The sequence below is a fragment of the Pelecanus crispus genome, chromosome 1 (assembly GCF_030463565.1).
Source record: "Pelecanus crispus isolate bPelCri1 chromosome 1, bPelCri1.pri, whole genome shotgun sequence".
Taxonomy (NCBI): Eukaryota; Metazoa; Chordata; class Aves; order Pelecaniformes; family Pelecanidae; genus Pelecanus; species Pelecanus crispus.
This window is the reverse complement of record NC_134643.1, coordinates 208,661,432-208,688,948: the sequence shown is the minus strand read 5'-3', so window position 1 is coordinate 208,688,948 and position 27,517 is coordinate 208,661,432. Positions and strand designations below refer to the sequence as shown.

The 27,517-nt window shown below is 39.1% G+C and overlaps 1 protein-coding gene across 1 annotated transcript in view; it reads left to right on the top strand.

Annotated features, from left to right (window-relative positions):
- ATM (ATM serine/threonine kinase) overlaps positions 1–27,517 on the top strand; it is a 92,420-nt gene that overhangs the window by 53,255 nt on the left and 11,648 nt on the right. The window contains exons 40-55 of the mRNA XM_075723913.1: position 58; positions 559–645; positions 1,436–1,524; positions 1,620–1,722; positions 2,867–3,015; positions 4,480–4,584; positions 10,842–10,961; positions 12,049–12,283; positions 14,172–14,339; positions 19,945–20,064; positions 21,029–21,246; positions 22,392–22,599; positions 23,537–23,650; positions 24,057–24,221; positions 25,379–25,517; positions 26,516–26,598. Coding sequence (XP_075580028.1) covers position 58; positions 559–645; positions 1,436–1,524; positions 1,620–1,722; positions 2,867–3,015; positions 4,480–4,584; positions 10,842–10,961; positions 12,049–12,283; positions 14,172–14,339; positions 19,945–20,064; positions 21,029–21,246; positions 22,392–22,599; positions 23,537–23,650; positions 24,057–24,221; positions 25,379–25,517; positions 26,516–26,598 — 2,104 coding nt within the window. The remainder of the gene's footprint in view (positions 1–57; positions 59–558; positions 646–1,435; positions 1,525–1,619; positions 1,723–2,866; positions 3,016–4,479; positions 4,585–10,841; positions 10,962–12,048; positions 12,284–14,171; positions 14,340–19,944; positions 20,065–21,028; positions 21,247–22,391; positions 22,600–23,536; positions 23,651–24,056; positions 24,222–25,378; positions 25,518–26,515; positions 26,599–27,517) is intronic.

Sequence of the window (27,517 nt, the reverse complement as noted above, 5' to 3'; positions counted from 1 at the left end):
AAACATGACCAGAATGACCAGAATTCTGTGGATAGAGCTGAATGATCCTTGTAGAAGAGTTTCCTTCTGTGATGGACAATTATCTTTGTCTTCTGGTCTAGCAAGATCAAAATATGGAGCTAGTTTACTAGCTTCATTTTGGCAGCAAATAACTGTAAGACAGTGAATGTATAACAAAAGTATGGTTGTAAGCATATATATGATGTAGTTGGTTTTATTCTTTCCTAGAAGAGAGCATTCATGCTTCAGGCATTCACAAAAGCAATTTGATTTAATAAAAGATTAGACATTACAAGGTGGGGTTTTTTTCCTCTGAAAAACCACCTTGATGTTGAAATCCCTTGATGTTGATATTGTCAGTTCAGCTGATCACTTTGTCATTCTGGTGGAGAGCCAGTTTGAATAACGTGGGGATATTACAGGCCGATCTTGCATTTGGTGTTTGTGCCTCTTACTTCATAAGTGTTGTTTCAGAATTTCTTTCATTCTTTGCGTGAAATTTCATTTAACTTTACCAGTTGAAACATTTCTTTTAGGTCATCTTTTAAAGCAGCTAAGAGTTTGTCATTTGAAGAAGAAAGTCAAAGAACAACTATTACTATTTTGAATGAAAAAAGTAAAGAAGAAACTGGCATAAGTTTACAGGTACATAATGTGTGCTTCATAATCTGAAAGCAAACGTTCTCATATAATTACAATTAACAGTTTCATCTGAGCTGAAGGCAGATCTAGTTGAACTTCAAAAACTGTATTTGAAAGTTCTCCTCATGCTCTAATTCAAAGTGAACTCAGTGGCCTTGCTGGACAAGTTAAATAGAGTATTCGTTCACCTGAAACACTAATTAACTGGCAAATTTTAAATTGCAGCAAAGCAGACTTTGTTCCCTGAAAAAACTGACATTATGGTGGTTACCAGCCAAGTATTTTTCAGTTTGTTTTGTCAGAGAGATATGTTCATTAAAAATCAGCAAGTGGTGTAGCAAGTTGTAATAATCAAACCAAAGTAGTAGTATCTCCTGCAAGTTTATTTGGTACATAAAGTCTGATTCAGTAACTTTGTCTAAGTTACTTCTTTCCATAGTTCATAATTCCAGAACTGCGCTTGCGTATCTTTAAAATGCATTGCTTAGCTGGTAGGTCTGATGCTCATTCAGTACTACTGCCTTCTGCTTTTCAGCCAGCCCACCTAAGGCCCAGCACTGTTTTTTTAGTAACTTAGCAGAGAAGTTAGGTAGTCCTGAAGACTTTTGCTAGACTACAAAACTCTTCTTCCTGTGACAACAGCAGGCTCAGATACTGCATAAAGGAAAATTAAGCAATGATAACAACATGCTACATGGAGGGACTTGTATTTATAAACTTGCATGATATGTATAAAACTCACTGGAACTGGTTCCAAAAGATGTAATTCTTCGTTTTATGGCACATGTTCTAGGACCTTCTCATGGACATATATAGAAGCATTGGCGAACCTGACAGTCTCTATGGCTGCGGTGGAGGAAGAATGTTACAGCCATTAGCACGGTATAATTTATTAATGTTTTTATGTTCTTTAAAGTCATTGCTTTCATTTGTTAGTAAGGAACTTAAATTGAAAACTTCTTGTTAACTTACAACAGGATAAGAACATATGAGCATGAAGCAGTATGGGAGAAAGCCCTTGTAACATATGACCTTGAGACAAGTCTCTCTCCATCTACTCGCCAGGCAGGAATAATAGAGGTAATTTTATTTTATAATAGGAAATTAATGTAGGAAGTGATATCCATCATACTGAGAGTCATTTGTAGTAAAGCAAAATTGTTTTAGGACTAGAAGAGATCTCTTTGGTCATCAAGTCCAGCCACTGTCATAGGCATCCAAACTGTATAATATAAGGCAACTCAGCATTTGTCCTGAAAACATTAAGGCTTCTAGTCCTCTTGTCACTCACCTGTAATCCCTATCTTGGGTAATGAATTTTGTGAAATATTTCAAAATAAATATATTTAATTTTATACAGAATTTGGCCAGCTCCTAAAATGACAGGATATAAAAAGTAATGTAATTGGTTGTTTTTGCCATCTCATTCTTTAAGCCTCTCCATTACAGCAACTATCCTACTGAAACTGTGGTATTTCTGATAAAATAAATAAATAGATTTGATGCTGTCTTATTTTGATCCCTTAAAAATATGTTGCTTTTTTAGCCTAAAAATATTTACACCAGTTCTGTAATAACATAGCGCAAGTATATCTGTGTTTCCCCTCATTTCATTTTCCTATGGTACTTTTCTTTTTCTACCACAAATTACATAGTATTTAGTATTGTTAAAATTCCATCATGTTTCTCCTTCATAATAGCTGCACACATAACCTGGATAAGTGGTCACAATTATAAAGTCATTATGGTCTTCAAATAGATAGGAGTTTAGGAATTGTAGGAAACTTTTTCAAATTCCCATGAGGAGAAACAGTTCATTAAGAAGTAAAACCAGTTTGGGCTTACTACCCAGGAATGATGGAATGGAGAAATGTGAGCAGATAGTTCATTTGAAACACAACATACCCAGGAATGATGGAATGGAGAAATGTGAGCAAATAGCTCATTTGAAACACAACACAGAAATTTATTTCAAAGAATGCCAGCCACAGTAGTAATGAAGTGGTTTTCCCAGGGTCGCAGGTATCAATAGTGTGATTAGTAGTCTTATTAAAAAGTTTTCATAGAATCATAGAATCGTTTCATCTTACAGAGTTGGGAAATACTTACAGTTCTGCCTTACCTGCAGAGGTCTTTGCTTCCAAAGGTAAAACAAAGCCTTTAAAAAACCAGTTCAGTTTATTAAAGAAGGAAAACTAACTTTCAGCAATTTTGTGAATTCCAGGCTTTGCAGAATTTTGGGCTTTGCCACACTCTTTCCATGTATTTAAAAGGACTGGAACATGAAAACACTGACTGGTGTGTGGAACTACAGGAAATACGTTACCAGGCAGCATGGAGGAATATGCAGTGGGGCCACATCTCTTCTGTCAAGTAAACCAACTTACTTTTTTGCTAGTTCTTTAAGTGAAAGACAATGGTTTCAGTTCCAAGAAAAAAGACATTAGAATGTAATATCTATGAAGCAGGTCACCTAATTTATCTTAATTATTGAATTGAAAAGCAGTCTTTTTCACTTAGACCTGTCTGTTGTGTATGCACATCACTTTCCATTTTCCTGGGAAACTGTATGCAGTTGATTCTTCTTTTTGATTGTTCATAAATATAAACTGAAATTGTCCATTTTTCACTCACGTACTAGATATGTCTTAAGTACATATGAGGGATAGATAGTTTGTAATGTTTAATTTACAAGCAAATGGGGAAAATATTACTTGCTAAGACACAAGAGCCACAAGAGGATAAACAAACACCAGTGTTGATTCATGGCTACTCCCTCATAAGGAGTAATCTCCTCCCTTGTATTGTGTTGGATGCCTGGCATTAGTTATCTCATATGACTGGCTAGGATATAGTGTGAACTCTGTCCCTTCCTAGTACAAATACATCATCTCACATTGTGGGAGGAATACAGAATACATTGACTAGATTTTGACAAAAGCAGAAGTTACATGATGGGGTGTTCAGTAATTCCTTCTACATTAACTTTTAGTAGTCAGGAAAACAGAGGATTTTTTTCTCCTAAGACTTACAGAGAGATAGGTCTGGGGAGCATACTCTTGGTGTGCTCATTCTCTTCTCCTGCACTGTCTTAAGATTATTGTTTAGAAGCACCTGGGGGTCTTGACAGATATATGCTGTTGAAGGGCATGTGTCATGCCACAATCAGAACAAACTTCATATAGGTGGGCTCTCTTTGTCCCTGCTTTAGGGTCTGTATAAACCTCTTTGGTTATAAACCTCTTAGACAAATTGAATCTTCAACTTTAATATGGGAGCAGAAAAACAACATGTAAGATGAAAAGAGAGAGAATGAGATGGCAGGAAAGAGAAGGGTCAAGGAGGAGAAGAAACAAAAGTGAAAAGGGTGAAGAAGAGAAAATTAAATTGAACACTGGGGTTTTTCAGCCTTCCAATTTTCTTTATTTTTTCCTTTTAAAATATATTTCTGAAGTTAAATGTAAAAAATCGTTGATTCTGAACTGAAGTTGCACACATACCATGATATATATCTTTTCAGCATAATTCTGTGAGAATTGTGTTATGATTAAATATGGTTTTGTGTTGTATTTTTGATACAACCTTAAACATATTATCTGTATTCCAAACATTTTGACAATTACAGCTTTTCTTTGTTTTAAAAGAACAGCTTGAATTTATAAAATACTAAATTAATTTAAAATGTAAAGGCTTGTATTATTATTTTTTATCATGCAAAACAGCAATCCATCCAACTGCAGAAAATGTAAAAATATTTGTTATAAAGGTAAAATTGACTTCTTTGTAGAGAAATATAATTTTCCTTTTATTTTATGTTACTTTTGTTTTATTCTTAAGAGATGAGACAGGAAGACCAGGGTACCATGAGTCATTGTATGATGCTCTTCAGTCTTTACGAGATAAGGAGTTCCCTGCTTTCTATGAGAGTCTCAAAGATGCCAGGTAACTATATGCAAATATTCTGCTGTTAGAGAGAGAGAGATGGAGAGTGTGTGTGTGTGTTTGTGTCGTGGTTTAGCCTCAGACAGCAACTCAGCACCACGCAGCCGCTCGCTCACTCCCCCTACCCCCATCGGATGGGGGAGAGAATCGGAGGAGTAAGAGTGAAAAAAACCGCTCCTGGGTTGAGATAAGAACAGTTTAATAATTGAAATAAGGTAAAATGATAATAATAATAATAATAGTATAATAATGATAATAATAATAACAATATACAAAGCAAGTGATGCACAATGCAATTGCTCACCACCCGCCGACCGATACCCAGACAGTTCCCGAGCAGCGATCGCTGCTCCCCAGCCAACCCCCCCAGTTTATATACTGAGCATGACGTCATATGGTATGGAATAGCCCTTTGGTCAGTTTGGATCAACTATTCTGGCTGTGCCCACTCCCAGTTTCTTGTGTACCTGGCAGAGCATGGGAAGCTGAAAAGTCCTTGAGTAGCGTAAGCAGTACTTAGCAACAACTAAAAACATCAGTGTGTTATCAACATTCTTCTCCTACTAAATCCAAAACAGAGTACTATGCCTGCTACTAGGAAGAAAATTAACTCTATCCCAGCCAAAACCAGGACAGTATCCACCCCTTATTCTATACCATCTACGTCATGCACAGGCCCTCCCCTCTCCAATGTGTTCTAATTAATCACCACCGCTTTCCCTATCCTGTCTTGATATATACACACAGATATCATTCCCTTCGTCTATGGCCCATCCCTCTAAAATGTCCGTTGAGTTCATTTAGCCCATGACTTTGGGTTTCATCTGTCTTTCAGAGCAGGAGAGGTGGTGTGCAGTGTTGGATTGTTGCATGCTGAAGCCAGTTCTCGTTCCAACACGGTTTCATCAAAGTTCATTTTCATTAAACTGGGCAATTGTCACTGTAATACCATTGATGTGGCATATAGCAACTATAACATACAGTACTATATACTTAACATTAACATACTATATTATAACATTAACATACTATATTATTACATTAACATACAGTTAAGAGATAACATACAATAAGAGATAACATACAGTATTATATAGCAATTAATATCATACAATTTAGTTCATTGACTATTTTCACCCAAAATCAAATTCCTTTGAGGTACACATTGGACTTGCCGATCCTTTCGCATCACCCACCAAGTGCACCCAGGTCCTTGAGAAAAAGCAATCCCACGAATGGGTTTGCCTTTGCCAGAGGGGGAGGTCACCCAGACTGTCTTCCCCAGCATATTTTTTATGTGCACTACAGGAACTTTATCTCCTTCTACAGTACGTAAAAGTTTTGATTGGGCAGGGCCAGCTCGATTGGCAGATCCCCTGGTGTTGACTAACCAGGTGGCTTTTGCTAAATGTGTATCCCAATGTTTGAATGTCCCAGCATCCATTGCTCTCAGGGTAGTCTTTAACAATCCATTGTATTGCTCGATTTTCCCAGAGGCTGGTGCATGGTAAGGGATGTGATACACCCACTCAATGCGGTGCTCTTTGGCCCAGGTGTCTATGAGGTTGTTTCGGAAATGAGTCCCGTTGTCTGACTCAATTCTTTCTGGGGTGCCATGTCGCCATAGGACTTGCTTTTCAAGGCCCAGGATGGTGTTCCGGGCGGTGGCATGGGGCACAGGATATGTTTCCAGCCATCCAGTGGTTGCTTCCACCATGGTGAGCACATAGCGCTTGCCTTGGCGGGTTTGTGGGAGTGTGATGTAATCAATCTGCCAGGCCTCCCCATATTTATATTTTAGCCATCGTTCACTATACCCAAGGGGCTTGAACTGCTTGGCTTGCTTGATTACAGCGCATGTTTCACACTCATGAATAACCTGTGCAATACTGTCCATAGTTAAGTCCACCCCTCGATCACGAGCCCATCTATATGTTGCATCCCTTCCTTGATGGCCTGAGGTGTCATGGGCCCACTGAGCTATAAATAATTCACCCTTATGTTGCCAGTCCAGATCCACCTGAGCCACTTCAGTCTTAGCAGCCTGATCCACCTGCTGGTTGTTTTGATGTTCTTCAGTAGCCCAGCTCTTGGGTACATGAGCATCTACATGATGTACTTTTACAACCAGGTTCTCTACCCGGGCAGCAATATCTTGCCATTTTATTCCTAAAAATTGGATCTCCTGTGCAGGTCCCTTGACCTTACTTTGTTTTATGGCAAAACCAGCCTTCAGAAGGATTTGGACTATTTTCTTTCCCTTCTCAAAAACTTCTTCTGCTGTGTTGCCCCACACGATGATGTCATCACTGTACTGCAGATGTTCTGGAGCTTCACCCTGTTCCAGTGCCGTCTGGATCAGTCCATGGCAAATGGTGGGGCTGTGCTTCCACCCCTGGGGCAGTCGGTTCCAGGTGTACTGAACACCCCTCCAGGTAAAAGCAAACTGGGGCCTGCACTCTGCTGCCAAAGGGATGGAGAAAAATGCATTAGTGATGTGAATTGTGGCATACCACTTGGCTGTCTTTGACTCCAGTTCGTATTGAAGTTCTAGCATGTCTGGCACGGCAGCACTCAGCGGCGGCGTAACTTCGTTCAGGCCACGATAGTCCACTGTTAGTCTCCACTCCCCGTTAGTCTTTCGCACTGGCCATATGGGACTGTTAAAGGGTGAGCGAGTCTTGCTGATCACTCCCTGGCTCTCCAGTCGACGAATCAGGTTATGGATGGGAATCAGGGAGTCTCAGTTGGTGCGATATTGCCGCCTGTGCACAGTTGTGGTAGCGATCGGCACCTGTTGTTCCTCAACCTTCAGCAACCCTACAATCGAAGGGTCCTCCAAGAGACTGGCCAAGGTGGACAACTGTTTAATTTCCTCTGTCTCCAAAGCAGCCATACCAAAAGCCCACCGGTACCCTTTTGGGTCCTTGAAATACCCGTCTCCTGAGGTAGTCTATGCCAAGGATGCACGGAGCATCTGGGCCAGTCACAATGGGGTGCTTTTGCCACTCATTCCTGGTTAGGCTCACTTCAGCTTCCAGTACAGTTAGCTGTTGGGATCCCTCTGTCACTCCAGAAATACAAATGGGTTCTGCCCCTCTATAGTTTGATGGCATTAGCGTGCACTGTGCACCAGTGTCCACTAGAGCCTCATACTCCTGTGGGTCTGACGTTCCAGGCCATCGAATCCACACAGTCCAGTAAACCCGATTGTCCCTTTCCTCCACCTGGCTGGAGGCAGGGCCCCTCTAACACTGGTCATAGTATTCGTTGTTCACTCCTTGTAAATGTGAATCAAAAGTCCCTTGATTAAGATCGGGAGTAGAATTAGCCCTCTTCCTCTGTCTGGGGAACTGCTCACTGGAAATTGGAGCTGCAATTTTCCTGGGAGAACCGCCTTTTGTAAAAGTTTTTCCTTGCAACTCATGCACCCGTGCCTCTAGGGTCGAGGTGGGTTTTCCATCCCACTTCCTCATGCCCTCTCCGTGGTCACGCAGGTAAAACCACAGGGTGCCCCGTGGTGTGTATCCTCTATATCCTCTCTCTTGAGCATAAGGACGTTGACTCCTAATGGCTGAGACACTGGTCCGTGCAGGTGGGGAGTAGGACAGATCCTCTCTGAGTTGTTGGAACTCTCGGCCTGTGTTTTCAGACAGTTTTTCCACAGCCGAGACACAGGCCCGCAGGGAGGAAGAGAGACTTTCTTGATATTCCCGGAGTCGTCTAGCCACTTCATCCACCGTTGGTGCCTCGTCATCTTTCCAGGCTAGTATTGCCAACGAGTTGGAATACGATGCTGGTGCGCTCCGTACCACCTTCCGCCACATGGGTTGTGTGCACCTGACTTCATCTGGGTCTTTGGGTAACTGCTCATCATTCAGGTCACTATAAATCACCTCCAGCATGCCTAATTCCCTCAAGTACTGGACACCCTTCTCTACGCTGGTCCATTTGCTTGGGCGGTATAAAACATCCTCCTTGAAGGGATACCTTTCCTTCACGCTTGACAGAAGTCGCCTCCAGAGGCTGAGCGTTTTTGCCCCTTTTCCAATTGCTTTGTCAATGCCCCCTTCCCTGGAAAGGGATCCCAGCTGCTTGGCTTCCTTACCCTCTAAATCCAGGCTACTGGCCCCGTTATCCCAGCATCGGAGCAACCAAGTGATGATGTGCTCGCCTGGATGACGACTGAAATCTTTTTGCATATCTCGCAGCTCACTCAGGGATAGGGATCGGGTGGTTACCATCTCATTTATGGGTTCTTCCTCCTCTGGTTCTCGTGATGGCCCTGGTTCATCTTCATCCCTTACTAAACGAGCTGATTTTCTTATGTATTTTTTCTTCTGTATAGGGGGAACTGATACCAGCGTGGGCTGATTCTCTGTTTTAGCCACGGTGCCTGTCACTGGGGTTGGAGTGGCTGCAGTACCTGTGGTGGGTGTTGGAGTAGCCGCAGTGCCTGTAGCTGTGGTTTGAGTAGCCGCAGTGCCCGTGGCTGTGGTTGGAGTAGCCACAGTGCTCATGGCTGTGGTTGGAGTAGCCACAGTGCCTGTTGTTTTATCATCCGATCCAGAGACCCTCTCTTTCCCTTGAGGGTTCTGAATAGTGTTGAACAGGGCTCTATAAGCATGGGCCAGTCCCCAGCATGTTGCAATGATTTGTATCTCTTTGGAGTTGCCAGGGTGACAACATACTTTTTCCAAATACTTTACTAGTTCTTCAGGATTCTGCACTTGTTCAGGGGTGAAGTTCCAAAACACTGGAGGTGCCCACTGCCCTAGGTACTTGCCCATACAATCCCACGCACCCTGCCACTCATAACTCTCCAGCCTTGGGGCAGATCTCTGGATGATATTCTCAAATTGCTTACTAACCTTTGTGAAAACGGAAACAATATTCCCAAGAAGTATCAATAGAAGTATCTTAACTGCCCAGGGATGTTCAAAATACTGAAAACTTTTTGTAATGAGGGAGGAAGCATTATAGAAGAAGGTAGTGAAGGTGCCATTCTGTATTTCCTCCACAACAAACGTCTCTGAGGGAAAGGTATAATTGCTAACTCTCTCCATGAGGTGGTACCCGAAGTACAGTAATGACTTGTGTATAAAACCCAGATACAAAACAATGCTCAAGGTCAGGATTTTGATAAGGAACCTCCCAATCAAAACATCCTTAATCACTGCAGAGCATAGCGCAGTGCACAGACCAACACCAAGCTTTAACATGCACAGCCAAGAAAAGAACATGGTACAGATCAGATGAACTAATATCATGACTGGCAACTGTTAACAGATTCCTTAATACACTCTGGTTAATCTGTTATTATCTCAAACCCTTCGAGCCCCACGTTGGGCACCAAAAAGGACTGTTGTGGTTTAACCCCAGCCAGCAACTAAGCACCATGCACCTGCTCGCTCACTCCCCCTACCCCCATCGGATGGGGGAGAGAATCGGAGGAGTAAGAGTGAAAAAAACCGCTCCTGGGTTGAGATAAGAACAGTTTAATAATTGAAATAAGGTAAAATGATGATAATAATAATAACATAATGATAATAATAATAATGATATACGAAGCAAGTGATGCACAATGCAATTGCTCACCACCCGCCGACCGATACCCAGACAGTTCCCGAGCAGCGATCGCTGCTCCCCAGCCAACTCCCCCCAGTTTATATACTGAGCATGACATCATATGGTATGGAATAGCCCTTTGGTCAGTTGGGATCAACTATTCTGGCTGTGCCCCCTCCCAGCTTCTTGTGCACCTGGCAGAGCATGGGAAGCTGAAAAGTCCTTGACTGGCATAAGCAGTACTGAGCAACAACTAAAAACATCAGTGTGTTATCAACATTGTTCTCCTACTAAATCCAAAACACAGCACTATGCCTGCTGCTAGGAAGAAAATTAACTCCATCCCAGCCGAAACCAGGGCAGTTTGTAGTCACAAGTTATGTATAAAAGACTATTATGGGTTTTTATGGGCTTAAATAAAGACTCATGCATAGAATAAAATTAATACTTCTGGACTGCAACTTCATTTCTATGTTTTTTAACTTAAATTTCTCTTTTGTGCATATACGATTTGTGTGCTAATTGAAGATACATTTCCTGTAGTATACATCCCTTACTTTGCAGTCCTCTCAAGTGGATTTGAATGCTGTTTAAGTTCTGTTCACTGCATGGAAATTATGTTACGGATATTTGGAATTACTTGTGGATATTTAAACAATGAATTTACCATTTCTCTGTTAAATCCATAGGGTGAATGAAGTAGAAGAGCTGTGCAAAGGCAGTCTTGAGTCTGTTTATTCATTATATCCAACTCTTTGCAGACTACAACTAATTGGAGAGTTGGAAAACATAGGTCTGCTGTTCTCCAGGTATTTTTTTAAGCTTGTTTCATATTCCTTTCTCAGTTTTCAGGATTTTTGGTAATCAAGTCTACAAAAATGAAATTACCTCAACAAATTTTATTCATGAACATCTCAAACTTCATCTAAAAAACATGGATTTTAGCTTTACTATGTGAAGACAAATCTAGATTCTCTTTATTTCCAGACTGGATTTATTTGTGGTCTAGTTTTAATTATTTGATTTTATGCCAATATTGTATTTTAAATAATCGTTTTCTGTCATTTGTTTTGAGTTCCCTGGTGTACTCCAAGGTAGCAGTCATATCTCCTAGCCTTTGGTTTACTAAAGTAACTGAGTCATCCTCTTCTAGTTTCCTTTCTAAAAATGTTTTCCATTTCCTTGATGATACCTGTCAATCTATTGAATGTTGTTTCTGTTTGAATTACTTTCTTCATGGACCACTGTTACCATCAGTATTCTACCTGAATTCTCAACACTGCTTTTTAATCATAGGAAGGTATTTATCTCTGTAGTACTATTAACATTGAATTTTTTCTGCTACAGTTTTATCAGTTTGGTAGCTTACAGTCATCCTACAGTCATTTAGCATGTCCAGGACCTTATGAACCATTGCTATTTGCATTTAATGAATTGTCTAAGAAAATAATGTAACGACATATAATAACATGTAACGACAACCTACACAGCTACAATGTCACAGTTTGGAATTTATTCTTATATTAATCCATATACGACCTAGATAATAAAGTAGGAATCCTGGTCTCTAATCTTTTAAGTAGCCCTGTATTTGAATGCGATTCCTTTTGCTGATGGACCTTTAACACAACAGGTTTTGATGCTTTATCAAGATTGTTTACAGTGGAGTTGTTCACCTTACTAATGTTGATCTCTTGATCTTCCTGTTTGTTAAAACTGGAAGCCTGCCAGTTTATTCTGCATATTAATCACTGTAGGGGTTTATGGACTGTTTCTTCGTTTTGAACTGTAGATTGTGAACTACCTCGGTAATTTACTTTTGTTACTCATCTTGCATTTCACTAATGTTTAGCGAGAATTAATAACATGTCTTTTTTCTTTTGGTAACAATTGCAGATCTGTTACCACTCAACAACTGAATGAGATTTATTTGAAATGGCAGAGACAGTCCCAGCTTCTCAAGGACAGTGACTTCCGTTTCCAGGAACCTATCATGGCTCTGCGCACTGTAATTTTGGAGATCTTGCTTGAAAAGGAGAATGACAATACCAAAAGAGAATGTATTAAAGACATCCTGACCAAACATCTAGTGGAGCTCTCTAGATTGGCAAGAATTGCTAAAAATACACAGGTAACAAATTCCAGGAAAGATCAGTGATGGATGTTTAGTTTTTTAGTTTATAAAAGAACTTCATTTTTTAACAGTACTAAAGAGTAACTGTATTCTGAGTTTATTCAATGAATCAATTAGTTGGAGACTTAACCTATGTAGAACTTATTAATAAATTGTATTTATGGGCACGTTTTTTCTGAATTTTATTCATAACAGTAAGCTGCTCTATGAGGTAGATAATGTAAAAATGAAATTTTTAGTGGAAAATTCTCTTATAGATCTGTTACTTTATTTTGGTGCAGTTTTAGATATCCAGCTTTCACTTGCATCATATTGTTGTGGTATTTCAGAGTACAGCTGCAGAAGGGACTCCATTGCATCTGTATATTTAGTGTTGTCTTCAAGGTTTTATGCTCTCAAAGCACTATTGCACTGTGGTAAATCTCTCTCTTTGAATGACTTAATGGGATTTGCAGTATCAGTGGTTTCTGCATCTGCTAATGTGTTAAGGTCCAGAGTCAGCCTTGGCTTGTTCTAGGTAGTGCATCTGGAAGCATAGCTCAACAAGAATTTATAGAGCAACAATATCCTCCAAGAACCTCTGCAGAAAGTAGTTCCAGCTAAATATATAACCTGGAAAGATGTTTTACGCTTCACATATGTGAAACTATATTAAACTTTGATTTCAGGAAGTTTCTAACTCTTTTTGTGAATAATGATGAAATCAGTAGGACAGCTGTCTTCGATTTCATAAATTTGCAAGGTTTACTCAGTGCCTCTGGAATTGTTTGGGAAAATGACTTCTACAGAAATATTTTTGTCTCATGCCTGCCCGGCCATTAACACTGTGGTGATAAGTGTCCTGTAAGATCCTCAACAGAAGTAAATTTTTTTTCACTTTGATTTTTAGTTACAGAAGAAGATTAAAATTGGGGCACCATATTTTGGGAGGATTAGAAGATTCTGAAAGATTGAGATACTGTGTTTCTGAAAACTGTCATTCCAGCCTCTTCAGTGTTGTAGGTCATGTGCAACCTTTGGGTCATACTTTTGGGCCTTATCAGTCTTTCAGACCATGGGATGATAAGCCTTTCCTTTTGGCACACTAGTAGTTGACAATACTAAGTGTCTGGATGTAGGAAATTTTTTGAGGAAGCACTCTTTGCAACTAATGGCTTTTCTTCCTCTTTGGTGCCACTACCATCTGTCAGGAGAAGGAATAGTGCTCCATACAGAATCATACACTAACCACTAGCTGAAGTACCCAAACGCACATTGTCATTTGCAGGCATTTTTACATTTCAAGTGTTTACCTTGCTTATTTAAAAGTTTGATTGATTTGGTTATTGGTTGGACAGCTTCTGAAAATACACTCCAGTCTTGATCTTGGACATTGTTAAAAAGATAGTTTGCTCTTTGTGCTATCATAGTGATATTAGATTACTAAATAATGAGGATGTTACTTCACCAGTGATACGAGTGAAGAGGTAGGCATACAAAAGAATTAGTGTATGGTGGTGCCATTTTTCTTACTATTTTTCTGTGGTCTCTTAGGATGTAATGATAATCACTAAGCTAAAACTATAAATCCATTATTTCAGTAGGTACTGATTGTAGAATTTGTATGCTTTATACCTCCAAGTAATTTAAAATGTTAATCATTGATACTTTATTTTGGGGTTTGTGAAGTTTAATTCCATAGTCTTTTTTTTGTTGCAAATCAGGATTTTCTGCATCTATGTAGAAAAATAACTTCATCTCTTTGCTGCAGATAAATTCTTAGCATTGGATAGGCAGATTATGCTGCACAAGTAGAGCAAATGAAGATGGAGTTTCAAAACAAAACTTGCTGTGAGATACATGTATTTCACTTGAAGAATTGTTCATAATGGTTTTTCAATTTCAGCTTCCAGAAAGAGCTATGTTTCAGATCAAACAATACAATCCAACGGGATATGGAGTTTCTGAATGGCAGCTAGAAGAAGCTCAGGTTTTCTGGGCTAAAAAGGAAGAGAGTCTTGCACTGAATATTCTTAAAAGGATGATAAAAAAATTAGATGCAGATTGGTTTCAGGTATGTGTTATATAATGTATAAACTTATGTGAATTAAATTATTTAAGATGCTATTTCCACTTTCCGAGGTTTTCCCTTGGAAGAAAATTAAAAGGCTGGCTGCAGTATTACTAAATCTGTTTTCTACTCTCAGAATGTCTGAAAGCAAAAAAAATCTGTATTAGCAAATCTTATCGGGGTTTTCAAAGCGAGCCTGTAAGAGTGGCAAATGTTAGAATTCATTATTCATTATTTTGCCTCCAGTGCCATCACTGTGAAATATATATTTTTTTTAAATCAGAGACTATTTTCCTTGATAAAAAATTAACTTATTTTAAACAAAACTGTTGCATAGAGGTGTATCATCTTGTTCTGTACCAATAGTTAAAGAAACTAATGGCCAAGCAGGATTGTTTAGGCATAGAATTATTTAGGTTGGAAAAGGCTTCTAAGATCATCGAGTCCAACCGTCAACCCAGCACTGCCAAGTCCGCCACTAAACCATGTCCCTAAGTGCCACATCTGCATGTCTTTTGAATATCTCCAGGGATGGTGACTCAGCCACTTCCCTGGGCAGCCTCTTCCAATGCTTAATAACCCTTTTGGTGAAGAAACTTTTCCTAATATCCAATCTAAACCTCCCCTGGCACAACTTGAGGCCATTTCCTCTCCTCCTGTTGCTGGTTACTTGGGAGAAGAGACCAACACCCACCTCACTACAACCTCCTTTCAGGTAGCTGTAGAGAGCGATAAGGTCTCCCCTCAGCCTCCTCTTCTCCAGGCTAAACAACCCCAGTTCCCTCAGCCGCTCCTCATAAGGCCTGTGCTCCAGACCCTTCACCAGCTTTGTTGCCCTTCTCTGGACACGCTCCAGCACCCCAATGTCTTTCTTGTAGTGAGGGGCCCAAAACTGGACACAGTATTCCAGGTGCGGCCTCACCAGTGCTGAGTACAGGGGGACAATCACATCTCTAGTCCTGCTGGCCACACTATTTCTGATACATATTATGTTGGGAACTGTAACAATGTACATGTTCTTGTCAGAAGAAGTGTAATAATAAAGATTTTATCTCTGGTCCTTATTGTGTAAAAAAAGACTAATACAGGGAGGCACTAATAATATATTTTATGCTAAGGCAACTTACCTCTGTTGTAGGCATTTCCCTGATGTCAGTAGGGAATCTTTGTGCAAAGGTGGGGGCATGAGTTGAGGCTTCTATTTCAGTGGGGCTGAAGCTGTATCACAAAGTGTACAGAAATTCCAGGCAAGGTTTTGACTGCTAAAGATTCACTGCTGTACCTCAGACTTCTTTGTCCCTTGAACTAAGCCATTATCAATGAACACAGATAGGACTTGAGGTGCTGTTTCACGTCTTTGAATCCTCCCCCAGTTACAAGTACACTGAACTGTGTGAGTTTTATGTTGTACTTCTGAAGATGGAATCTTACCTCAAACGGGAACGTTTTCTCATCAAATTTGACTTCAGCAAGTGCCTCTGAATCTTAGTTATCTTAGATCTTTTTGTAAGCTTTCTGAAAAATTAGGTCACTTGATGTGAAGCAAATACTATATTCCCATCTCCAGAATGCAAGAACTGAAACAAAAATCCCTCTCTTCTATCTCAGTAATGGGCTATACAAAGTTCCTAAGAAAAAGTGTAAAGAATAGTTGGGCTGTATAGCCAGAGCACTCCCCCAGACTGATTTGTAGCACAAGAACTTCCTGAACGAGAGGTAGTTTCTTTGTAGGTAATTCCTTCCAATATTTTTTATACCATAAATCTGTGCAGTCACTTTGTGAGCGTGTGTAAACTTTTAATATCCAAGAAAACCCTGCAACAAGCAGTTCACAGCTTAATTCCCACTGTTTTAAGAGCCACTTCCTTTTGTTCGTTTTGAACCCCTCATCTTCATTTGATGTTAGTTCTGATCTTGGAAAAAACACTGAACACGTTCCCTGTCTCCATTCTCCATAGTGAGGTAACATTTTATAGTTACATTTCCAAACAGGAGTAACTGTTTCACAGTCCATCATTGTATACAAGAAGTATTTTTTCCCCCATTCTTGCATCACTTAACATTTATATTTTGCTGGTAATTTAATCACATTTTTTTAATTCCGTTTATTGTCCTGTATTGTTTGTCTGCAGTTCTTCAGTCTGTCCTTGTTTTTATCACCTGGAATAACTCAATATCATCACCAGATTTTGTGTTCACTGCTTATCGCTTTCTCAAGATTAGTATCTTTTGAACAGCGCAGATGACTGGTTCTTTGGAGGTTTTTCACTGGTGACCTAATTCCACTGTAAAAAAGTGGCCCATTTATTTCTCTTTCTATTGCCTTAGTTCTTTATCCCTCCAAGAATCATGCATTTTATTTCTTGCAACGTAGTTTCTTCAAGAGCCTTCTGTAGAAGACCCATGTCACGTGACTGTTGGAATCTTTTGGAGTAGGCTGAATCAGACAGATCTTCCCTTTGCTTGTTGAGTTCTTCAAGAAGTTCAGTTGAGTTGGGAAATGGGATATATCTGAGGATGTTGAGAGAGTTGGCTGACATCGTATCAAAGCCACTTTCATATCATCTCTGAAAGGTCATGGAGATCAGAGGAAGTCCTGATGACTGGAGGAGTACAATCACACCCATTTACAAAGAGGGCAGAAAGCAAGATCAGAAACTACAGAGCAGTCAGACTCATTTCAGTCCTTGGGAAAATTACAGAACAGATCTTCAGGGAAGCTGTTGCCATGCACATGAAGGAAAAGAAGGTGGCTGGGAAAAGCCAACAGAAATATATGGTCATGCTTGACCAACCTGATTGTCTTCTGTGATGAAACAGTTTGCCCAGTAGACATGGGATGAGCTGTGGATGTCATCTACCTTGATTTTAGCAAGGCATTTGACACAGTGTCCCATAATATCCTACTGACAAGCTGGTAAGATACAGACTGGATAGATAAGACAACAAGATAGGTGGAAAACTGGCTAAACAGCTGAGCTCAGAGGGGGCTGGTTGATGATTCAAAGGCAGCCTGGTAGCCAGTCAGAAGCAGAGTTCCTTAGGGTTTGTTATGGGGTCTGATACTATTTTTATGACTGAGATATGTATGACAGGACTGAATTTCCTCACGAAATTTGCAGATAACAGAAAACTGGAAAGAGAGAGAGATATTCGGGAAGGAAGAGCCACCAGTCACAGAGACCTCAGTAGTTTGGAAGATTGTGCCAATAGGAATTCCATGAGATCAGTGGGAATTCCTTCACCTGAGATAGAATAATCTCAAGCAGCATTACAGGGAGGGGACTGACTGGCTGGGGTGTAGCTTTGCCAAAAAGGATCTGGGGGTCCCAGTGAAAGGCAAGCTAAAATGATTCAACAGTGTGCCCGTATAGCAGTGAAGGTGAACCATGTGGTGGGCTGCATCACCAAGAGTGTAGTCAGTAGATTAAGAAGTGTGATTATTCTACTTTATTTGGCACTTCTTAGCCCACACCTGAAATAATGTGTCCGGTTTTGGTCCACCATTCAGGAGAGACATTGAAAAATTGGAGAGGGTCCAGCAGAGGGCCACCACAATGAGCGCTGGAGAACTTGGCAAAGGAATAAAGGTTGTAGGGGTTGAGTTTTTTCAGCCTTAAGAAGTGAAGCCTTAGGGGGATCTAGTCATGGTCTTCCAATACCTGAAAGGTAGTTGTAGTGAAGATGGAGGTAACTCTGCTCACAGAGATGCACAGTGAAAGGGCAAGAGGCAATGGCACAAGCTGTTTCAAGGGAAATGCCATCTGGGTACAGGAAGAAAATTCTTCACCACTAAACACTGTGAACAGCGTGCCCAGAGAAGTGATGGAATCTCCCTTGCTGGAAATGAATAGTCAAGACTCAGTTTAGGAGAGTCCTGAAAAACTTAATCTAAAGCACTGCTTTCAACAGAAGGTTGGGCCAGGTGGTCTCCAGAGGTTCTAGCCTTGACTTTTCCATCATTCTGTGATGTCCTTTTACAAAAGCTGTTCTGTTTTTTCTTCATATTAATCTATCTGTTCTCTTTGTGGATTTTTTTTGCTAATTTGTCCACTTCTGATAAGAGTCTTAGTGACCTGTGCTTCCCTGGAACTTGTTAAAATATTGATGTCACATCTGCCACCTGCCACTCATATTAATTAAGGCAGTTTTAAGCAAAAGCTTTTATACCTCTTTTATAATTCAGTTATTTCATCTGTGAATTGCTGTAGACCTTTTGGAAAAATACATTCTCATCCTGGTGAGTTGATAGTTTTCATTTTGTCCATTTGTTCAGTAGCCTTTGCTGTTGACACTTCAATAGGAGACAGACCTTTGAATCCCTCATAAAGAAAGGCTTTGCAGTGGGACTCTTTAAGCTCCTCCACAGTGAACACAAATGCAAATAATTTAATTTTTTTTCTGCTTTACCTTCTCAGACTGCTATTTGTTTTATAACTCTATTATCTTTTTATCAAGTGGACTGTCTGGTGGCTAGCTGCTCCTAATATGTTTTTAAAGAAAAGGGGGGTTATTATTTATTGAGTTATCTTCAAGTTGTTTGGAGTTTTTGGACAGCCTGGTAGTGAGGTTTTATTTTTTCATTTGACAGGATATTTTATGATTTTTTTAGTATTTTTTTATTTTTCACTTGTTCAAAATGTCATTTTGTGTACTGATGTAGTAAAAATTTCTTCATCATCCTTACCTTTGTGTTTAGCTATGATGGCTTGCTTAGGGTATTTTTTGGAGGGTAGTAAACATTTGCTTTGAATCCATATACATTGTTAAGGAGTATCACACTTCAGAAAAGTTGGAGAATTTGGGGCTGAGTTCTCCATATATATCAGGGCAAAATCAAGAGTTGCTGCTCCTCTTTTGATTTTCATGAATGCTCCATGAATCAGTTGATGAGGGCTTCCAAAAATTTAGTCCTTCTCTCACCTTCCATTGTTATGTTTACCCCGTCCACATAAGGAGGTTTTGTGTTTTCACAGCCTATGATATCCTTTGGTATTTCACAGTCAGCATTGCCATCTTGATCAGGTGGTCTTTAATATGTACCCTATACTAAAAGTATTTTGGAAACTTGCCCTACTATACAGTTAAAGGTGAGCTTCCAAGCTGGAGGCAAGTCCTTTGGAAACCTGCTCCATCATCTTCTCAGAGCATTTTTAACCAAGTTTCTATCTAGAAGTCTGAAAAAATTTAATGATCACACAAAGTTATCACAATTCCTGAATGTTTGCTACAGAGTGTACTGTGGTACTTCAGACTAAATGGGGATATTAGAAAATACAATTCTGGAAACATGCTGTGAATTTATTTAATTTTTATTACATTTTGTCATTGTTTTATTAAGTTTTTCATTGTTCAAACTGTCAGGTATTTAAAAATACGTGCTCTCCTTTAGTCTAACATGGAATGAGAATGTGATTTAAGGTTATTGACTACTGTAGATGTGGATGGTAAATGACTCTGTAGATACATTACGTGTAATAGGCTCGAGTGATTGAATTATATTCAGGGTTTAAAAGCTTTTTAAATTTCCAACCTCATATGTAAAACCTATTTTTATTTCATGCCTCCCTCTTTTTTCTTTTTTTTCCCAAAACTTGGTTTCTTCAAGGTTGAGAATGATCCTCATCTGAAATTGATGTATACAGAGTGTCTGCGGCTGTGCGGAACCTGGTTAGCAGAAACATGCTTGGAAAACCCTACAGTCATCATGCAGAAATACTTAGAAAAGGTGCATCCAGTCTTTGAAATGTGGAGTCTTTGAGATAATGCTGTGCTAAAATATGTTGTTAAAATATCAAGTAAATTTTACAGTGCAACCTTTATTTTTCTGGATTGAAAATACGGATTTTTATAAAAATAGTATAGTTTCACATAGTATTGTATAACATTGTAATCTTCTAAAATATTCAGAATATGGTTTTACGGAATTCATAGTGAAACTTCTGTGTAATATTGGCTTAGAAGTTAAGTGATAATGACTGCTAGTCCTGTTTCCCTTTCCTATTCTGTCCCATCCTCTCCTTTTCAGGACAGATCATTCACTTAACATGTTTTCAGTATGGGTATTGTATTTGCAACAGTCTCTTTCCAAGTGCTGGGAAGTCTTGTACTAGTATTTCAAAGTACTGTAATTTTTTTTAAACTCTTAGTCAGTAGTAGAAACGTTTTTATTAATATTTGCCTACTCTGCATTTCTTTATTTCATGCTGATCTGTGAAACTCTGCATAGTTGTTTTTCTCTGTTACTCTCTACATGGTTTCTTCACTCTGATGATTAAACTTTCACATATAATTTCTTTCTTTTTGGCACTTTTTGGCTTCATGCTTAGTTAATCTAAGAGATAGATAGCTGTAGGAGACTCCTGTATGGTTATTAAAGCCGTTTCATACAGGATAATCTTTTTGACTGTTTGCACTGAAACACTCCTCAAAGATTGAATTCATTTAGGAGAAAAATACTCAGCCTGGTAGGTTTTATTTTGTATGCATATACATTCAGTCATAGGCAACATTAAATAACTTGTTCAAGCAGATGACCCTGCTTGAGCAGGGGGGGTTGGACAAGATGACCTGCAGAGGTCCCTTCCAACCTCAACCATTCTGTTTTTCTGTGATAATAGAGTTTAATCAAGTATTAGGCAGCGCTGTTAATCTGATTATCAGTCATCTTATTATTGTAACTTCCCTTTCAGGCTGTGGAAATTGCTGCAAGCCACAGTGGAGACAGCAGTGATGAGCTGAAGAAAGGAAAGATGAAGGCTTTCCTGTCTTTGGCTCGTTTCTCAGATAATCAGTACCAGCGAATTGAGAATTACATGAAATCCTCAGAGTTTGAAAATAAGCAGGCATTACTGAAGAAGGCCAAGGAGGAGGTTGGCCTCCTAAGGGAGCGCAGAGTTCAGACAAATAGGTGAGCATTCAAATGGAGAGGTGGTTACTATGGAGCCATCAAGAGCTCCATCTTTACCAATTCTTTGTCTCTCTGGGCAAGTGGTACAGCATAGGTCACATCTCTGCAGCTGAATTTTTCCTCCTCTTCACAAAACAGTGGCCAAATCTGTAGTGCTTGTTGCAAATAGTTTCTGAACAGTGCCTGAACATGGTCTAGGAGAGTGCTACATAGCATAGGCCAAAACTAAGCCTAGGAGTGTTACAACAGTTAAACAGTATGGATGATCAGGGGCCAGGTTTCACATTTATTCCCTGGATCTGTTTAGTTTATTTGACAGAGAAAATGTTACAGGGTAAAATTAAATGTTCGAGATTTTTCTCCATCACGCATTTGGTGAAAGTGTAGAATTCATCTTAATAGAGAACTCTTAAAGATTTAGTAAGAGCAATTGCAAGTGAGCAGAAAATTTTGAACTTCAGCAGTTGGAAACTGAATTCCTTACATAATGATCTGTACTGGGTATTCATATTTACACCAGTATTGAGATTAAATCATAAGAAAAAAGACACTGACTGAAAATTTACTAAGAGTGGTGGGTCTGTGTGGACATACACTAAAGAAATAGCTCCCACAATTTCGTTTCTCAGTTGTTTATTTTACTGTGCTTGTACATACAAAACAGGTAAAAAAATGTTTAAATTAGTAAGCAAGAGAAGTAGGGACAGCCTTACTTGTAAGTTTGAGAGAGTTGGGGTTGTTCAGCCTGGAGAAGAGAAGGCTGTGCAGAGACCTTATTGCAGCCTTTCAGTACTTAAAGGGGTCCTATAGGAAAGATGGGGAGAATCTTTTTAGCAGGGCCTGTTGTGACAGGACAAGGAGTAATGGTTTTAAACTAAAGGAGGGTAGATTTAGACTGGATATGAGGAAGACATTTTTTGCAATGAGGGTGGTGAAACACTGGAATGGGTTGCCCAGAGAGGCAGTGGAGGCCCTAGAAAGATTCATGGTGAGGTTGGATGGGGCTCTGAGCAACCTGATCTGGTTAAAGCTGTCCCTGCTCACTGCAGGGGGGTTGGGCTAGATGACCTCTCCTTCCAACCCAAATCATTCTATGATTCTACATTAAGAGATACTTTTTTAAAAAAAAATGTCTTTTCACATAGGTATACAGTGAAGGTTCAGCGAGAACTTGAACTGGATGAATGTGCCATACATGACCTAACTGAGGATCGTAAACGTTTCTTGTGTAAAGCAGTGGAGAACTACATCAGCTGTTTACTAAGTGGAGAAGAACATGATATGTGGATCTTCCGACTCTGTTCCCTGTGGCTTGAAAATTCTGGAGTTGATAGAGTCAATGAAATGATGAAGGTATATGTCTGCTGTTGCTTTTCCTTATTATGCTTTGACATTAAATTATCCATCTTTCTTCTCCTCCTGCTTTGTTTCTAGAAGATGAATTGTAGTGCTGTGCAGTATGCTTTCCTGTGTATCTCCTTAACTTTTCCCTCAAAACTCGCTTTTCTCAGTCATCATTGCTCATCAGTTAGTTTTTCATTGGTGAGAGCTGTAATTCTCAATGCATTTTAATTTAATTTAATTTAGCATTTTAATTTGACAAGTCTATATGATTAAGCATATCTCATGATCTTTCACTGTTGTGACCTTGTTCTTTATATACCTTGGATACTAAGAGCTTCAACATCCTTAAGTACATTATTCTAGTTTATATCATATATACTTTTAGGTGAAAGGATGTGCTTTTAGACTGTCTCTATAACACAGTAGCCAAGGGCTAGTGAAAGTTCTCATTCTCAGGCTGGTTCTATCATTTCCAGGATCATGCGGGAAATCCGATAATTTTTACCTGAATGATCTGTTTATAACAGAGATCTGTATAATTTAATTCTTCGCTTTGTGTTATAATTAACTTTGAAAAATAGAAAGTGCTCCTTTACTCATGTTTTTAACACACAATTGTTTCTTGTCTTAAACTAGATTTTTTTTTTTAATTAGGATTGTGTCTTGCCACAAAGAATCAAGAAATGAATTCTAAATCAATATATCTAAGCTCTGCTCTAGTAGAATAGAAAATAGTAGTTTTCTTATGAAGCACTTGTAGTGTTCAGGAAGCGTGGACCAAGATGATGTGATACTCAACTGGTTTGCCATTTGATCACACAGCAATGATTACTCTCAGTTTAAAAAAAAATGCAAAACCAAAATGCTAGGCCTTACCTGGTGTTTTATGATTACAATTTTTTGAGGTGTTTAGTACAGCTTTCTACTTGAATTTTCTCTACTACAGAAAAATGCAGAGAAGATCCCTTCATACAAGTTTTTGCCTCTGATGTACCAGCTGGCTGCTCGGATGGGAACCAAGATGATGGGTGGTTTAGGATTTCATGAAGTTCTGAATAATGTAATTTATGCTTTTCATGTCTAAAGATATCTTGATTGGCTTAGTAGTGCATGCTTCTAAACAATATGTATCTTCCTTTGTGCAGTTGTAGCTAAATGAGTTTTGTAGGTGATAAAGGTGTATTAAAAATGAGTGATGCAAAATCAATATAGTGGGGGGAGAGGGGAAGAGGATTGGGGACATTTTTCCTTGCTACTTAATTGATTTTCTTGTTGGATAAGAATAGTCTTATGCAGGTATAGGAATATACTTTGAATGTATTTTAGTTGTGGAAATACCACCTAAGTATTCCTTTTTATTTCTTATTAGGAACCTTAGAAGTTCAAAAGAATTAATAATGTTAACGAAGTAATTTTTTTCTTCTGTACAGTTTTCAGTAATGAGATCTTTTTGTTTTTCTTGACAGCTAATGTCTAGAATTTCACTGGATCATCCACATCATTCTTTGTTTGTAATATTAGCTTTGGCAAATGCTGACAAAGATGAACTTCTCAGAAATGCATCACCAGATGCAATAAGAAGAAATAAGTTAATTAAAAATGCACCGAAAGAAATCTCCCAGCTTGATGTGGTGACTACAAAAAATTCTATTAATCACATTGAGTCCTTTACTTTTGTTAAAAAATGAAAAAAAAAAGTATGTCAAAGGGTATTTTAGTGTAGAGCTCATCAGCTGACTTTTGTTAAGAAAGAGTAGGAGGAAAAAAGTACTTTTAATAATAAAACAACCTCCTTTTGTGCATACGTTGGTAATTATTATTGAAAGAAGTAATTATGGGGTTGTACAAAACATGGTTAACATTTTCTGCAAGAAATAGCTCCAGTTATGGAACGAGTTTTGTTATAAATGTCCTTGATGTGTGATTCTGTAAAAGGCATTTAGATGCAACAAAGACTTGAGTGGGTTTATTGTTAAAAGTACATACTGAATTGAGTATTTTTCTGCTTTGAGTGATAACATCTGTTCTAAGTATTTAGCCTTGTGCAGTATATCTTTTGTTCTTTTATATGACCTTTATATGTTCGAAGCCATGATGATGGGTAATACTGAACTGTGGCTTCATGTGAATGTAGTTATTGCTTAAGTTTTGCTGGAACCTGTCTTTGGAATTATCTCATATTTCGATTAATGCCCCTTCTTTCCCCTATCACTACAGACCGGGCACGGTTGTTTGTCATTACCCTCTTAGCCCCAACACTGACACAATTTTTCACCGCATTTTTATGTGGCTTTTTTTCCCCTTTCTCTCAGATTTGTAGTTCTTTTGTGGTCCCACCATTAGGAGTAGGATTATGCTAAACTCTAAGTCTCTCAGAGTTAGGCACAGAAGGGACGCATGGTCAGATTTTTGCCTTTTGCATACTGGCTTTTTCTTCAGTTGGGAGGAAATAATGGAAGCAGGAAGGTGGTGGAAGACCATCCAAAACTGTCTGTTGCTTTTTCTGAAGAATTTTTGCAGGTTTTTTGCACTTTGCCTGGACAGATTTGCTCCCTCTCCATCCCCAATAGTATTTTACTTTATTCATTATCTCAGATTAGACAGCACTGAACTTTTCTTCAAATTATTTGTGTTCATATCACAAAGGGCTGTCCATTATTGCAGTTTTCTCTGTTTTCATAGGATGTATCTCAGTTGTACTTACTTGACTGCATGTTATGATGGATCTTTAATCTTACAAGGTGTAGTTTGCAAGATCTGATATTTGTATTCCATTGGGGTTTTTTAGGACAGAATGGAGGCTGCTAGCAATATAATCAATATTGTAAGACAAAGGAGAGCTCATATGGTTAGAGGCGTTGAAGCACTTTGTGATGCTTATATCACATTAGCAAATGTAGATGCTACTGCATGGAAATCTCAAAGAAGTAAGTCTTGGAAAAATTATTTTTATTAATTATTAATAATTATATTGGTAATGGATTGTATTAATTATTATTTTATTTTTAATATGAGGGTGTATTTTATTTTCTTGGATTAAAAAGTATGTTTCTAAATACTGATATTTAGTTAAAGGAGATACTGTGCTAGTGCTGTGTCCTATTTTTGATAAATGTAGAACTTAGTCTGGATTAAAAGTTGTAGTAATTACTTGCACTGTAAGGTTCAGACTTTCTGAGTATGTGTCATAGTTTAGCCCCAGCCAGCAACTAAGCACCACGCAGCCGCTTGCTCACTCCCCCTACCCCGATGGGATGGGGAGAGAATCAGAGGAGTGAGAGTGAGAAAAACTCCTGGGTTGAGATAAGAACAGTTTAATAATTGAAATAAGTAAAATAGTAATGATAAGAATAACAATATTATAATAATAATAATAAGAATAATATACAAAGTAAGTGATGCACAATGCAATTGCTCACCACCCACCAAACAATGCCCAGCCAGTTCCCAAGTAGCGGTCACTGCCCCCCTGCCAACCCCCCCCAGTTTATATACTGAGCATGATGCCATATGGTATGGAATAGCCCTTTGGGCAGTTGGGGTCAGCTGTCCTGGCTGTGCCCCCTCCCAGTTTCTTGTGCACCTGGCAGAGCATGGGAAGCTGAAAAGTCCTTGACTAGCATAAGCAGTACTTAGCAACAACTAAACCATCAGTGTGTTATCAACGTTGTTCTCCTACTAAATCCAAAACACAGCACTATGCCTGCTACTAGGAAGAAAATTAACTCTCCCAGCTGAAACCAGGAGAGTATGAAACTCCAGAAAACTCCAGTTGTCCTGTGGTCATCTTCATCAGCTTGACAGAAGCATGCAGTGAGGTTTTGGGTCCCAAAAGCAATGTAAGCTGTTTTTTGTGACCTTTGATGTATTTTTATAGTTCTTAATTTAAAAATGTGAATTCCTTTTACAGAATTAGCAGTTACAGAAGGAATAAGCATTCCAGCTGACCAGCCAATTATTAAACTGAAGAACTTGGAGGATGTTGTTGTTCCTACCATGGAAATTAAGGTGACTGAAGTGGAAATAAGTATACACTATAATATCAAATCTTAGAATCAGCTTCAAGTTTTTATAATGGCAGTCAGGGCATATCTCTCTTCATCAAATTCCCATGTGCTTTACAGGTCAGCCTGCCAAGGGTACTTTCCTGTCAGGTGGGAGATGCAGCATGACATGCTTTCCTTAGTCTTTAGAAGACCTTGGCCCCAAGTCTTACGTTTCCTGAATAGTGGCGTATGGTATGAAGATGCCTTTGCCACTGCCACTGTTACCACTGACTAGTCTTTCATTATCGAAAGGGTGATGAGCTACCTAAATCACAGAGAGGATCTTATTTTGTAGGTGCTAGCTCAGAGTTTCAGAAGGGCATTTAATGTCCAGAAAGTTGTGAGAATTAATAGACATGCCTCTTTGGCTGTTCCTAAACCACCAGCTTCTATGTTTTTACCATTTGGTAATGGTGAATGATCCATTACCATTAGCATAAGTGATTGGTTAGTTGGGTGTGTGGGCACTCATTCTTAGATGCCTCACGCTCTACCTAGGAAAATGACCGTTTTCAGGAGTGTAGAGTTGCTTTTTGGGCCAGCCACCTAAAATTTACATGTTATGAAGCCAAACTTCCCTATGTTGAAGTCCCTCAGGCTATGTCTATAAAGCTAAATAAAACAAGCCAAGGGACACTATGCCGTTTGACTTCAGAGGCCAGAAATTGCCAGCCATGCTAAATAGCATTTGTTTGTAGGGCTCCTGTTGGCCCCAGGTGTTGCTCCTTTGTATGACTCAATTGTCCATTTCTTTGCCTTTCTTATCGTAGAATTATAGAATCATTCAGGTTGGAAAAGACCTTTAAGATCATCCAGTCCAACCATTAACCTAACACTACCAAGTCCACCACTAAACCAATTAAGGGGAGAGTAGCAATTTC